This window comes from Choloepus didactylus, chromosome 21, assembly GCF_015220235.1.
Source record: "Choloepus didactylus isolate mChoDid1 chromosome 21, mChoDid1.pri, whole genome shotgun sequence".
In the NCBI taxonomy this organism is placed as follows: Eukaryota; Metazoa; Chordata; class Mammalia; order Pilosa; family Megalonychidae; genus Choloepus; species Choloepus didactylus.
In genome coordinates, this window is record NC_051327.1 from 25284046 (window position 1) to 25298171 (window position 14126).

The window sequence follows — 14126 nt, forward strand, 5'->3', positions numbered from 1 at the left end:
AGCTGGGGTGCAGCAGGACGGGATGGCGAGGGGCTCCCCAAGGCCTGGCTGAGAGAGAGAAGACAGAGATAAGGAGACAGAGGTGAGAGACAGCGAGAGACAGAGATGGGACAGAGAGACAGGGAGAGACAGAGACGTGGAGAGACAGAGAGATGGGGAGAGACAGAGATGGGGAGAGAGTGAGAGACAGAGAAACAGAGACAGGGAGACACAGAGAAGGGGAGAGATAGGGAGAGACACAGAAGGGAGAGTGGGTGCCAGAGGGCCTGGAGCCCACACTTGTCCCAGCAGGGAGACAAGGGGATGAGAATGTGAGAGCAGGGTCGGCTTTGCTCCCAGGCCTGCTGGGCTGGGCGGGCCCTGGGGTGCGAGACTCCTCTCGGGGCATTTTTTCCCCTTTGAGTCATCCTGGGCTCAGTCCAGGGCCCTATCTCAGAGCCCTTGGATGACGAGCCCTGCAAGCCACCCCCGTAGCTTGCAGGGGACTGTAGAGGGGCCTTTCCCACAGCCTCTCCCAGAATCCGGGGTTCACCCTCAGGCTGAGGGAAGATTTGGGGAGGGCCCCAGGGAGGAACAGAGAGACAAGAAAATGAGTGGGGTCAGTGAGGGTGCTCCTCTATCCTTTCACTCACCCAGCCAACCATCCACACATCCACCCACCCACCCATCCATCCACCCACCTACCCACCCATCCACACATCCACCCACCCATCCATCCACCCACCCAACCATCCACCCACCCAACCATCCACACATCCACCCACCTACCCACCCATCTACACATCCACCCACCCATCCATCCACCCACCCACCCATCCACCCACCCAACCATCCACACATCCACTGACATACCCACCCACCCAATCATCCACCCACCTACCCACCCATCCACACATCCACCCACCCATCCATCCACCCACCCACCCATCCACACATCCACCCACCCACCCATCCACACATCCACCCACCTACCCACCCATCTACACATCCACCCACCCATCCATCCACCCACCCAACCATCCACACATCCACCCACCCACCCATCCATCCATCCACCCATCCACACATCCACCCACCCATCCATCCACCCACCCAACCATCCACACATCCACTGACATACCCACCCACCCAATCATCCACCCACCTACCCACCCATCCACACATCTACCGACCCATCCATCCATCCTCCCACCCATCTCTCCCTCTGTCCACCATTCATCTACTTACTCCTCTGTTCATTTATCCATCTATTCACCTGTCCATCTGTCAGTCTGTATGTGGCAAAGAAGTCAAAGAGGGAAGGACCAAGGATCACGGGGGATGTTGTGGGGAGATAGGGTGGAGACCCAAACCCTTTCAGACCCCTGCTTGATTTAGTCTTCCTCTTCCCCAGAGCGTCTTCCTGGAACCATCATCCCCTGTAAGACGAACGGTTTCCTCTGCCACACCCATCCTGCCCGGAGAGGGGGCTCCCTGAGGACAGAGAACAGAGCTGACTCTTCTCTGCCTCTCTGCACAGGCTGAGTGCCCTGAAGGTGCCAGCTGTTATTTGCTGAGTGGAAACAGATCCATCATTATCTTCATGGATTGTTCCCCTCTGATTCAGGTCAGCACCCTGGTGGCAGGCCTGGGCTGGCACACAGTGACCACAGAGAGGATGGATGGAAGGATTGTTGGACAGAAGGATCATGGATGGATAGACAGGTGTAAGGATGGATGGGCAGAAGGATGATGGATGGATGGATGGCAGGATGATGAATGGATAGAGGATGGATGGAAGGATGGATGGATGGGTAGAAGGATGGATGGATGGACGGAAGGATGGATGGATGGATGGATGGATGGGCAGAAGGACGGATGGGTGGAAAGGTGGCGTCTATAGCTCATCCCTTAGATTTACATGCAGACAAACCCTGGTGCCACGGGCTAGGTGGTAGAACCCCTGCCTGGACGACTAAGCAAAGGTCAGGGTTTAAATGCCCCCAAATTCCAAGATATCTGTAAGCCCTAGTGCCTGTCAGTCTTCATGGCCGAGAACAAGAGTGCCAGGGCTTGCTAAGATGGACATAGAAAGAGAAAGATCCAGAAAACAGTCCATTGTGGGCACTGCTCCAGACCCAAGGGGAACCCCGCTGGCCCTTGTTTGGGGGGTGGACAGGGTTTAAGGGTAGGAGCACAAAAAGGGAGGCTCTCAGCCCCCATGCCCTCCCTGCTGTGGGGGTCTGAGTCCTGCAGGCCGCCCGGCTAGCCCCTCACCCTGAGCAAACCCTGGGACCTTGCTCTACCCGCACGGCACCCACCTGCTCACACTCTCACACACACTTGCAGATGCATGTACACCACATACACACGTGCGTGTATCTACCACACTCACACACACACTGCGTGGCAGGCGGGGGGGGGGCGCTCGGCCCTGCTCGGTGACCGTGGCCAATCCCTGCCCCTCTGGGTCTCAGTTTCCCCATTTGTGGGCTGAGGGGCTTGGGCCCTTCCGGATCCGGTGCTGGCTGATTTGGGAGGGGCCCAGCCGCGTAGGGCTGGGGGTCTCGGCCTTGCAGCTGCCTGTCCTGCTCCCCCCCACATGCTTCTGACACCAGCCTCCTCCCCCGCACCCCCTGGGGAGGGAGTGTAATTAACTTCTTCCTGTTAGATCAGGAGTCCGTTTCCAAAAACATATTTCGAAGGATTATTTTGCAAAGGAAATGTTTTTGAAAGAATCCCATGTCCCGTCCCAGCCCAGGGAAATGGGAGCAGCAGTCAGAGCGGAGATAGGGGTGGGGTGGGGGGTGCTCCTGGTGGTGGGGGCAGCTGGCACGCTGGACTCGGGACCCCGAGCCCCTCTCTGGGGCAGCTGTGCCCACTTGAGCACAGGGTCTTGGGGAGAACTCCGGGGTCCGGGCTGATGTCGGGGTCAGGAGGGGACGGGCCTTGGAGGGTGGGGCTGAGGGGACGGGAAGAAGGAGGAGGCGAGAGGGAGGGGGCAGGGGTCTCCATTTCCTCACCGCCACTCACCCCAGGGGCCGCCCGTTGCCAGTTCGGGGAATCCTGTCAGGCCCGAGGCCCACGGCCTTGGAGGACAGTGACTTCTCCAGACCCTTCTCCTGGCTTCCCGCCTGCCCCACGCCTCCCGGAGCCTCCCAGCCCTGCCTGTCTCGGGAAGTGTCCTTGGGCTCCGTCCCGGGGCCCGTGTCCTGCCCGCCCTGACCCACCCCCAGAGACCATCTCGGCGCCCGTGGGCACAGGGACCCTGCAGGACACGGGCCCCCACCCGTGTCCCACCTCACGAGTCCACGCCCAGCTGGCAGTTCTCTGTGGCCTCCGCACCCCAGGGAAGATTCCTCTGTCCACTGCTTGGGTTACGCCACTGGGTTTTTTAAAAAATTTACTTTTTCAAAATTTCTAAATTTTACAAAGACCCTCTACCCATTAAACAACGACCACCCCTCACCCACAGCCCTGGTAACATCCAATCAACTTTGTCCCCGTCAATCGGCCTCTTCCAAGCGTTCGATGTAAACGGGGACGCACGGCGAGTGGCTTAGCTGAGCGCCCCACGCCGCGCCGTGCTGGAGGCCTGCCTGCCTTCCTTCCTTCCTTCCTTCCTTTCTTTCTTCTCGTGTCTGGTAACAAGGACCACGTTTTGTTTCTCCATCATCCGTTGATGGACCCTTGGGTGGCACCTCTCGGCTCTCGTGATGTGGGTGTATCACTCACCCAAGCATCTCTCTTTGGTTTGATTTTCTGTCCTGATAAACCCGCTGCCCGATTTACACGATCACCAACAAACAGCACCTTGGCACGCAGCGGGCAACCGGCGTGGGTGACCTAGCGGCCGCTTGAGGGGTCAGGACGGAGCCGCCCTCCTCCCCGGGAGGCGCGGGTGGGGCCTTCCTTTTCTTATAATGCGCTTTCTTAAGAGGTGATAGCGTGTGTTATCAGAGCGTTTGCCATTTCGGCCACTTTTAAGTGTGCGATTCTGGGGCTTTGTTCACATCCGGAGGCTGCGCTGCCCTCAGCTCCACCCGGCACCGACCTTTCCATCTGACCCGCTCAGCTGCGGCTCCCCCTTCCTGGGGGGCGTCTTGAAGCCAAGCCCCCCTCACCTCACACATCGACGCCGTCCACCCCACAGCGCCCACTTCCTGGGTCCCAGGCCGAGTCCAGGGGGGCGGGCCAGGCTCCCCGGCTGCCCCCCGCCTCGCCCTCCGCCTCCTGGAGGCCGCCCCCCACGGCCATCCCCTGCCCCCCGGCCGCCGAGGGCTGCGGGGGCTCCCCAAGCGCAGCCCAGGATGGCAGCCGCTGGACACAGCACCAAGAGCCCCCGACCGCCATCCAAGGACATTTCCCAACCCCCTGGGGACCAGGAGAGGGGAGGGACGTCCCGTCAGGGCCTGCCGGGAGCCGGGGAAGTGTGGCTGAGCGTGCGCAGGGTCCAGCGGGAAACGAGACCGGACAGGCCAGGCCCTCGGCCGCCCCCAGGGGCTGCGGTTCGCGGGCTTGACTCGGCCTCTCCCAGCCTTAGTTTCCACCCCACTCAGAGGGGCTCCTGGGGCACTGGCCACCGTGGGGTCCTCTAGCCACATGCATCCCGCCATGTGACCAGACCCAAGCTCAATGCGGCCCCCTCCTCTGGGGGGCAGCCTGGCCTGGGGACATCTGGGGGGGCTCCCTTCTATGGGGGCTGGGGGCTTGCTTCCTCTCTCCATTTCACCCCCTCTCTCTGCCCCTGCACCCCCCGGCTGCCTCCTCCCTCGGTCCCTCCAGCCGTGGGCTTCTCCCGTCTGTCCTGCTCACCCCGCACTCTCAGGGTGCTCCTGGCTCCGGGTCCGGGGTCCCATCCCGGCAGATGTCCTGGAACGGGCCCGAGGTTATTTCAGGAGCTGCTGGCTCCCCTGGGTCCTTCCCAACAGCCTTGGGGGAGCAATGAAGCCAGGAGGCCGGCTCGGAGGGCGAGGGGCACACAGCAGGGGCCCACAGAGGGGCCGCTGCAGGGGGCAGCGTGGGGACAGCGCTGACCTCCCGGGTCCAAGTAGGGTGGGGATCGGGGGTCTGACATCCGGGGTCCAGGCTGGGCTGGGCCCAGGCGGAGATTGTGTGTGTGGGGTGGGGGGCAGACCCCAGCCTCCTCACCCCTCCCGGACCACCCTGCCTGGCCCCAGCCCTGCCCACACGGGCGTCCCAGCAGCCCGAGCTGCCCCGAGCCCCACCCAGTCGCCACGTGGGTTGGGGTCCTCAGCCCCAACCTCAGGCACCCCACTTGTCTCCCTCAGATGGAGAACCTGAGGCCCAGAGAGGCGTGGAGGAGCCGGCCTAGATTTAGGGGTCAGAGAGGGAAAGTTGGCCCCAGGAAGGACCAGCCTGCGGGGTCCCACGGCCCACCGCAGGAGCCAGGCTGACCTCGGACCTTCCGGGCTCCTGCCTGCCCGCCCGTGCCCAGGGAGGGGTGGGAGCAGAACCGGCGGCTCTGGCTTGGCAGCGGCTCCAGCGGAGCCGTCAGCCCCTGAACGCCCAGGGCGGGCTCTCCGGATGAGGGCAGAAAGGGGCTCAGGGCAGGAAGCAGGCGGCCAGGCGGGCGGCTCGGCCGGGGCAGCGCCAGGCCAGGGGGCTCAGCAGGGGCCGGAGGTCCTGGGCCCCAGCCAGGGATGGGGGTGGGGATGGGGCCACTGCCTGGGCCTCTGCACGGGCTGCTCCTTCTTCCAGAACACTCTTCGGTCCCCTCAGGCCAATCCCGCGCCTCTGTCCACACTCAGCTCGGCCGCCCCTTCCTCCTGATGTCCCCCCGACCCCCCAGGTCAGGCAGGCGTGTCCCCCAGTGCACCTGTGTCACTCCGGTTTCTCCTTCAGAGCTTTCGTTATGACAATACTGAAAGAACAGACGCAGGAGTGGGAACTTCCATGTCTGACCCCCACCCCAAGACACCGGGGGCTCCGTGAAGGCGGGACTGTGTCTGTCTGTCTGTCTTGCTCGGCCCTGGCGCCCGGTCCCCAGCATCGGGCCTGTCACCCTGTAGATGCTCAGGAGATATTTGCTGAGCCAGCGACCGGACAGCTGTTCCTTTCCTCCATCCAGGAACCTCCTCGCCGAGGAACGGGAGGCACAGTGGGACCCCAGCCGATGAGGGGCTCCCTGCATTCGCCGTGGCCTCTCCGTCCCCGGGCCGGGCGCCTCCAGCTGCCCCGGGTCACGGCGTTTCCTGGAGCACCTGCCGTGGGCAGGCTCAGCGGGGCCGCCAGTGGAGACACCACACACAGACCTGCTCCTTCTGTCCTGCAGAGCGGGTCCCCGGGGCCCACTGCTGTTCCCCGCCCGCTGCGGGGCCTCAGGGAATGGCCGGGGGCTGACAGGGACCTCTGTCCCAGCGTGGGGCTCGGGAGGTTTTGATGGGGCAGGAGGAGGCTGGGCCGCTCCTACAGGATCAGAACAGGAGGTGCGTGTCGGGGGCAGATCCTGGGGGGCCCCTCTGTCCCCTCCCCGGGGCCCTGGGGTCCTCAGGCAGGGGCCGGCTCTCCCCAGCCATGGGCTTGGTCCTGAGCAGGACTCAGCCAAGATCCTACGGGGACTACAGGGAGGGCGGAGGCCAGACTCGCCACCCACCCCGGGCCTCAGTTTCCCCTCCATGTGGTGGTGGCGGCATGAGACTTCCAGCTCCCTCCCCGTCCCCGCGCCGGGCTCAGTTCTCCCTTCTGCCTGGGGAGGCCTAGGGGACAGGGCCCAGCGGGGGGGGTCCACCTGCTGGGGTCACCCAGCACCAGCCAGGGGCCGAGCGAGCCCACCGCCCGCCTGGGAGCGGCCCCTTGCGCCCTCCTGGTGGATGCCGCCCCGTGCCTCCCTGCCGCGCGGAGGCTGAGGATTTCCGCGCTGACCTCACCGTCCGGGCGAGCGGTTCCAGATGTGGCTGGGGCCAGTGTGGGTGGGTGGGAAGGTCTCGGAGCCCAGGGTGGGTGGGCGGCTTCGAGACTCCGACAGCTCAGGCCCAGCTCCGGGAATCTCCATGAGCGGGCGAGGCTGCATCCTCGGAACTGGGGGGGACGGACATGAGAGGGTGACAGGGCAGAGCAGCAGAGTGGGGGCTGGAGAGAGCACTGGACGGCGAGTCCAAGCAGGGAGCGCGTGTCCCGGCCCCTGTGCCCAATCGTGGAGCTTTGGGGGTGATTTCTTCTCCCTGAGCCTCCGTTTCTTCTCTCTCACAATAACAACCACCCCAGGAATTCGGAGAAACAGGCCATCCTCGTCCAGTGTCCCTGAGGGACGTGTGCTCGGCGCTCCTGGGGACGCTGGGGGAGTCAGACCGGCCCGGCGTTGATGCCCACAGGGCCGGGGCCCTGCCCACAGCACCACCTTGTCCGCTGGCCCCGCGTGTGTGCAGGGCTGGCCATTCCAGGGCTTCAAGACCCACAGGAGGCGCCGCCTCCTCCAGGAAGCTGACCCTGATAGTCCCCACCAGTTGGGTGAGGCGCTCTACTGCTGGGGGGCAGCCTGGCCTGACGGTTAGGAGCCTGAACTCTGGGGGGCAGAGTGCTGGGTTCGAATCCTGACTTTGCTACTCCCTTGCTGTGTGCCCTCGGGCGGGTCTCTTCTCTGCACACTAAGCTCTTCTCCGTGAAACACGTTGCTGTGGGTGTTAGGGGAGAGGCCTGCACCCCCCAAATGCTGCATGCCCAGTGGCAAGGAGAAGAGGCTCTGGGAGCTGGCTGGGGCACTGCCACCTCCTCCAGAGCCTGTGAAAGCAACTGCCCAGCGTAGGCAAAACCAAAACCGCACACCTGGGCAGGCAGGTGCGTTTGCTCCCGGGTTCTGGTTGCACTGCTCAGCGCCAGCACCCCTGCCCCTACCAGCCAGCACTGTCGGGGTGCTGCTCACGCCCCTTACCCCACACAGGGCATCCAGGTCCGAACTGGTCTCCAGTACAGCAGCCGGGGGCTGGGCAGGCCTTGAGGGGACGCAGCTGCACCCTCTCTGCCCCCACCCCAGTTCCGGCCTCCTGGGCCCTGGGCTCCCCGTGTTGCTGGCAGCATCAGCCCCCCTGGCTCCCACTCACGTGGGAAGGTATTCTGAAGCCCCCACCAGAGGGGATGAGGCCGCTCAGGCCAGGTACACGGGGACCGTGCGGGTGGGGCCCAGACCAGTGCCGGAGCCCGGCTTCCACCCCAGAGGGGGCTGGGGTGGGGGCACCCTGCCGGCTGAGCCGGGAAGACCCAGGCAGGGCTCACACGCCACACCCCCCACGGCCCAGGTGGGGAGGTTGGGGCTCAGAGGGGGCGGGGCCTCTGTGGACCCTGCATGGGGGAAAGCCCCACCCACGGCCTCTAGCTCAAGGACACTCAGCTGGTGACCCCCGACCCCTGCTCTGCCCCAGCACTGCACCCCAAGTCCAGGTTCCGTGTCTCCACTGCAAGAGCCGACGTCAGGACTCCCGGACCTCAAGCCACAGCCCTGGATGGGGAGGAAACGCCTGCTGGGCGGCTGCAGCCTGGGCATCGCCCCCTCTGTGGATGGGGCAGGTGTGGGGGGCCCCGGCACGGCCAGGAGGCCTCGGGCCTGGATGTGGCTGCTCAGGTCGGGGCACCTGAGACACCAGCACCGCCGGCAGCTCATCCGGTGGCACCAACGTGGCCAACCGCAGCCCATGCCAGCAAGGGGGAAAGTGCTACAGCCACGGCCCTGAGCCCCCCACGGGGTGGGCAGACGGGCCAGGGTCATCTCCTGTCCCCTCCCGGCCCCAGCAGCCCCCACCCTCGCTCACCCCGCACACACCCCGGGCACCAGGGCCTGGGCGAGGAATGAGAGAGACACTGGGGCCCAAGGGGGCCACAGGGGGTCGGGAATCGCCGCCCAGCCCTGCTCTGCAGGCCCTGGGGGTGCCTGGGAGTCCCCATAGGGGTGGCCTGGGGAGGCCCCGCTACTGCCACACAGAGCCACACCCCTGTCCGCACACAGGGGGCTCCCGTCCACCTGCACACTTGCCTTTCAAACTTGCAGCCCCACAGTGCCACCCTCCCCACACACTCACTACACACTCGAGAAACACACCTGCACACACACCGTACACTTACCTGCAGGCTCCCACTGCACTCACCTGTACAACCACATGCACACCCATTGCATGCTCACTCACACTCACCTACACAACCACACTCACACTCATCACACCTTCACTTACATGCTCACACATTCACCTGCACAACCACATGTGCGCATGTCACACCTTCATTTGCATGCTCACCTGTATGGCCGCGTGCACACACATCACCTCTCCATCTGCACACTCGTTCACACACTCATGTGCATATTCATTGCACCTGCAGTTGCATACTCACCCACACGCTCACCCGCTCATCCACATGCATGCACATCGCACTTTCACTCACACACTCACCTGCACACTCATCACCCCTTCACTTGCACGCTCACCCACGCACTGACCTGCACACGCAGCAGCCTTCACGCCCCTTGCTCCCGGCTGTCCCCTCTTTGTCTGGCTCCTGGAGGGTCCGTTGGGAGCCCCCACCGCCTGTCCTGAAGGCCTGCGGAGGCCCTGCCGCCCCCACCCCAGGTGCAGGTCCCTGTCCTGGCGGCCCCCACCCCGTCCTCAGCCAGGGGGGCGCCAGGCTGTGGGAACGGCCCTCCCCCTCGTCCCGCCAGAGCCCTGGAATGCGCTGACCACAGCGGCCCAGCTAATCCGGCTTTGGGCCCCAGGGGGCTGCTGAGCTGGCCGAAGCGGGGGGAGGGGGAGGGCGGGGGTGGGGGGAGGGCTGGAGAAGGGGGGCGGGGGGTGGGGGGGAAGCCAGCGTGGGCGGGGGTGGGTTCATGGTCCTGGATGGTCTCAGTGGACCCCTGGTGGTCTGGATCTGGGGCTGGGTGGGCCTCCCTCCCCCACTCGCCCCCACGGGAGGGTCGGGGTCCCTGGGTGCCAAGTGCAGGGCCTGGAGGAAGGGCCGGGTCCAGGCTGCCCTTACTTGGCTTCGCCCTTCCCGCGAGGATGGGAAGAAGCTGGCGTCCATGAAGCCGGAAGGTGCCGGAAGTGGAGATGGTCAGCGCCAGGCTGAGGGGCAGGTGGGTGACCCGGGCCTGGGGCTGGCTGGAGGGCTGGCCAGGAGGGGAAGGCAGGGGGTGGGGGCGAGGGACACGTGGCCTGGTGCACACCGCCCCGCTCCACACCCCTATATCACAGGCTCCCACCGGCCTCCCGCAGAGCCGGGGAAGATGGCTGTGCAGGTGGGTGCCAGCCCAGGGCTGGGGGGTGCAGCTCAGAGGGGCACGGGGCCGGGCAGGAGCTCCCCCGGCACACCCTCGGGGGCCAGTCCTGTCCCCCAGCAGAACCCCCGGGCAGAGACGACAAGGGGAGCAGAGGGCCCCGGGGCCAGCCTGCTGGGGTGAAGGACGGGGTCCAGGCCCAGGTCACCTGTCCAGGGGTGGGGGCAGCCGGACAGGGGGACCTGCGGAGGGAGGGTGGGGGCTCCAGGCCATGGGCCCCCAGCCTCTCCCTCGTGTGCAGTTCGAAGCCTTCTGCGCGGGAGGCCTGGTCCCCGGCTGGAGCCTGCTGGTCCAGGGGTGCTCCGACTCCGAAGAGGACAAGTAAGGGACCCCCCCCAGATCATGCCCCCGGGGACCCAAGGCTGGGGTCCGGCCCGGGCCTCTGTGGCACCCACTGCCCCCCCGCCCCCTCCCCAGGTTTGAGATCAACTTCCTGTCTGACGGGGGGGACGTCGCGTTCCATGTGAAGCCCCGCTTCTCCAGCGCCACCATAGTGGGCAACGCCTTCCAAGGGGGCCGCTGGGGCCAGGAGGAGGTTTCCAGCATCTTCCCGCTGGCGCTGGGGGAGCCCTTTGAGGTGCAGGGTCGGGGGGAGAGCTGGGTGGGGTCCGTGGGGGCAGGGGAGAGGCCAGGACAGGGGACACCTGGGGGTGGCACCAGGGAGGCCTGTGGGGGGCAGGGAAGGGCCGGCTCGGGGGGCAAACCTGGCCGAGAGGGCAGGGAGCCCTGGTCTGGGGCCCCCCACTGGAGCACCGGCCCCCTCCCCTGCCCTGGGCCGTACTGTGGGTGTTCACAGTGACCTTCCCTGTCGCCCCCAGATCGAGGTCAGCTCGGACGCGGAGCACTTCCACGTGCTTGCCCAGCAGCACCGGGTGCTGCAGTTTGCGCACCGCCAGAGGCCCCTGGCGGCCGTGACCCGGGTGCGGGTGCTGGGCGACCGGCGCCTGGCCCAGGTGGAGCTCGCCAGGAGGGGCCTGAGCTGGGGGTGACGTGCCCAGACCCCCGAGCCCCCGTCCCGCCTGCCCTGCGCCTCTCCCACCTGATGCGGCCCCCCACCCCAGCCCACCCTGCAGCCGCCGGAGCCGGGTCCACCCACCACTGCCCCGAGCTGAAGCTGGGGACCTGGAGCCTCGGCAACCCCTCCGGGCCCTGCAGCCCCTCCGGGAAGCTGGGGGCACAGTGAGGGGGTCCGTGAGCTCTGGCACTCCCTCGGCACCCCCAGATCCACCTTCAATAAAGTCTGAGCAGGTTCCAGGAGCTCGGGTGCTGCCTTCCACACCCTCAGGGTGGGGACTTGGGGTCCCTGAGACCGACGCCCAGGGGTGCTGACACCCACCCACCCCATCTTCAGGATGTGGAGGCCGGGGGAGGACCGGGACATGCCAGGGCCTGGGGGTGGGTTGGGGGGCTGCCCCTCTCCCCGAGACCCCTCCCCAGCAGGACTGCACAGGCCCCGGCACTCGGGGCGGGGGTGTCAGGTGACATCCTCTTGCCCAGGGGGTGGTACCCTTCTGGCAGGGCCTGAAGACCCCGGCGGGCTCCAGGGCCGAGGCCATGGGCCCTGTGCTCACCCGGGCAGGGGTCTTCCTGCTGGGGCTCTCTGGTTCCCCGTCCCACCTGCTCGGGGTGGGGTGGGGGCACCCTGGGGGGCCGCAGCCAGGGAAAGCCGCACAGCCAGCCCGGTTCCCTGCCCCACTCAGCCCCTTCCTGGCAGAGTGACCTTTGATAGACGCCCCCCAACCTGAGCCTCAGTTTCCACAGCTATACAATGGGTGCAAGGGCCCCTTGTGGGGTTCCCTGAGGACTGAGCGGGTCCACGGCTGCGGGGTCTCAGCTCGAGGGACAGCAGGCGAGGCCACGCCAGGGCACACTCCCAGGGGATTCCGGTCATTTTAACAATTATGTGTTAATTTTCCTATGAGCTGCCAACCCTTGCAGTCTGTCTGTCTGTCTGTCACCATCATCTATTTAATCATCTCTCTCTCTACCTAGCTGTCTGTCATCCATCCATCCGCCCACCCGTCTCTGTCTGTCTGTCCATCTGGTCCGCGTGACACTGGTGAGGTCATGGTTTAGAACAAGGCCTGAGGTGTCTGCGGCTGAGTCACTAGAGGCCGTCGGGTCACCAGCGGCCAGGAGGGCGCAGGGTCGAGGCCGGGGGTTTTGATGGCAGCATCCTGGGTTTGAACCCCCCCTGCCACTCTTGGGATGTGTGACCCCGGCAAGTTCCCGGTCCTCGCGGGGCCTCTGCAGAGTGGGCGGTCGGAGCCCGCAACCCAGGCTCTCCCGGGGCTCGGGCGGCCAACGCAGCCCCCAGCTGTCACCCACCGCTTGATCCCCGGAAGCACACGCCTGGACTGTCAGGCCCCCGAGGGGCATCGGGGGCATCAGGGGCAGCTGAGGGGACAGAGGGGGGACACCGGCGCCCCCACCCCCGGGGGAGACAATGGCGGCCCCAGACTCCAGCAGCGCAGCCTTCCTTCCCGTCTCCGCTGACTTCCCCACCTCGTCCGCTGACTTCCCCACCTCGTCCGCTGCCCAGAAGGTGCAGGAGCCCCCTCCCAGCTCCCCGGGGGCCTGGCCTTTGTGTGGCTTTGGGCCCAGGAATGACTGGGGCGGCAGGGAAGGGGTTAACCCATAGAGCGGTGGATGCCCAGGCCCCCAGCTCCTGGGGCTCTGAACCCGCCCTCCCCACTTCTGGAGCTGGCCCTGCTCTGTGACCCGGACTGGCTGCTCACCCCTCTGGGCCTCGGTTTCCCTCCTGATGAACCCCCTGCCCCATGGGAGGTGGAAAAGGTGGAGCCCCAGGCACAGAGGGGGAGGGGGTGGGGGCAGCCGAGCCTGGGGTCAGCTCACCGACCCAGAACCCTTGGGAGGGACCCACAATGCTGCCAAAAACTCACACTGTAAATCTTCCCCAACGAGACCTACGGCCTTTTACAGGGTGACTGTGCACTGGGGAAAAGGAAATGATCAGACATTTCAGGGATTACTGGACATGTCCCTGTGGGTCACCAGGCACGTCGGGGCCGGGTGTGGGTCTGGAGTTAGAGCTGCAGCACATGCACGTAGCAGCCTGAAGAACGCACGGGGTGTGGAGGGCAAGGCTCAACTTACAGTTGTGCAAACAGGCCCAGAGGGGCCAAGTGACTTGACCCGGGTCACTCAGCAGGTAAGGAGCAAAGCCGGCCCAAGAACACAGTACGACAGACTTCACACGCACACACACCCTGTCCCTCGGCCCGTGTGTGCACCCCAGGTCACAAGCAGCCACAGGGTAAATCAGACCACAGGGGCCCGAGACCAAGGACATCCCTGGGCCTCAGTCTCCCCGTCCGTGAGATGGGGGTGCAGGGAGCTATAATCCGAGCAGACTGCAGCAGGAGCCTCAGGTCCTTGTAACGTCTGTCACAGCCCCTACGGCCCTGCATGCAGCCCGAGTTCCTCTCCTGGTGCCCAGGCCCCTCTGCTCCGGTCCCAGGACCTCCCCCGCCTGGCCTGTAACTGCCCTGTACCCCAGGATGCAGCCCCGAGGCCCAGAATTCCTGGTTGCTCCCTAAAAAGCCCACTTCTCAACCACAGGCTGTCTCCTCCCCATCTGCCAACCCCTGCTCTTCTGTTAAGCCATAGCTCGGTCAACACCTCCAGGAAGGCCTCCCTGACCTCCATCTGGGCTCTGACAGCCCTCGGCTTCCCTCCCTCGCCCGCCCACCCCCAATCACACGCACCGTCTGGAGGAAGGGACCAGGCCTGCCCCAGGCTCCATCCAGGCTGGCCCACGGCCTGTCCATCTCTGGAAATGTTTGTTGAGTGAATACATGGGTGAGTCACTTGGGAAAAATCACCTGGAGCCTTGAACAAGCTAGAGACG

General features: G+C 65.4%; 2 protein-coding genes across 2 annotated transcripts; both read left to right on the plus strand.

Annotated features, from left to right (window-relative positions):
* Window positions 1–7218: 7218 nt before the first annotated feature.
* On the plus strand, window positions 7219–8571 carry LOC119517192. The gene is made up of 2 exons (XM_037813760.1): window positions 7219–8047; window positions 8358–8571. The coding sequence occupies exons 1-2, from the start codon at window positions 7656–7658 to the stop codon at window positions 8569–8571; spliced, it is 606 nt and encodes a 201-aa protein (XP_037669688.1). The 5' UTR covers window positions 7219–7655.
* A 1322-nt stretch (window positions 8572–9893) lies between these two features.
* Window positions 9894–11244, plus strand: LOC119518267 (grifin-like). Its single transcript, XM_037815362.1, has 5 exons — window positions 9894–10054; window positions 10173–10216; window positions 10497–10576; window positions 10673–10865; window positions 11074–11244. Exons 2-5 carry the CDS (start codon window positions 10205–10207, stop codon window positions 11242–11244), a joined length of 456 nt encoding a protein of 151 aa, XP_037671290.1. The 5' UTR covers window positions 9894–10054; window positions 10173–10204.
* The last annotated feature ends 2882 nt before the right edge of the window (window positions 11245–14126 follow it).

Excerpts from the sequence above, each read along its gene's own strand:
- LOC119518267 (XM_037815362.1), top strand. Across the intron at positions 10,577-10,672 it reads TCCGACTCCGAAGAGGACAA|GTTTGAGATCAACTTCCTGT; the intron begins GTAAGGGACCCC and ends CCCCCTCCCCAG. Across the intron at positions 10,866-11,073 it reads GGGAGAGCTGGGTGGGGTCC|ATCGAGGTCAGCTCGGACGC; the intron begins GTGGGGGCAGGG and ends TGTCGCCCCCAG.
- LOC119517192 (XM_037813760.1), top strand. The coding sequence starts at position 7,656 with ATGCCCAGTGGCAAGGAGAAGAGGCTCTGGGAGCTGGCTGGGGCACTG. Across the intron at positions 8,048-8,357 it reads GCTCCCACTCACGTGGGAAG|CACTGCACCCCAAGTCCAGG; the intron begins GTATTCTGAAGC and ends GCTCTGCCCCAG.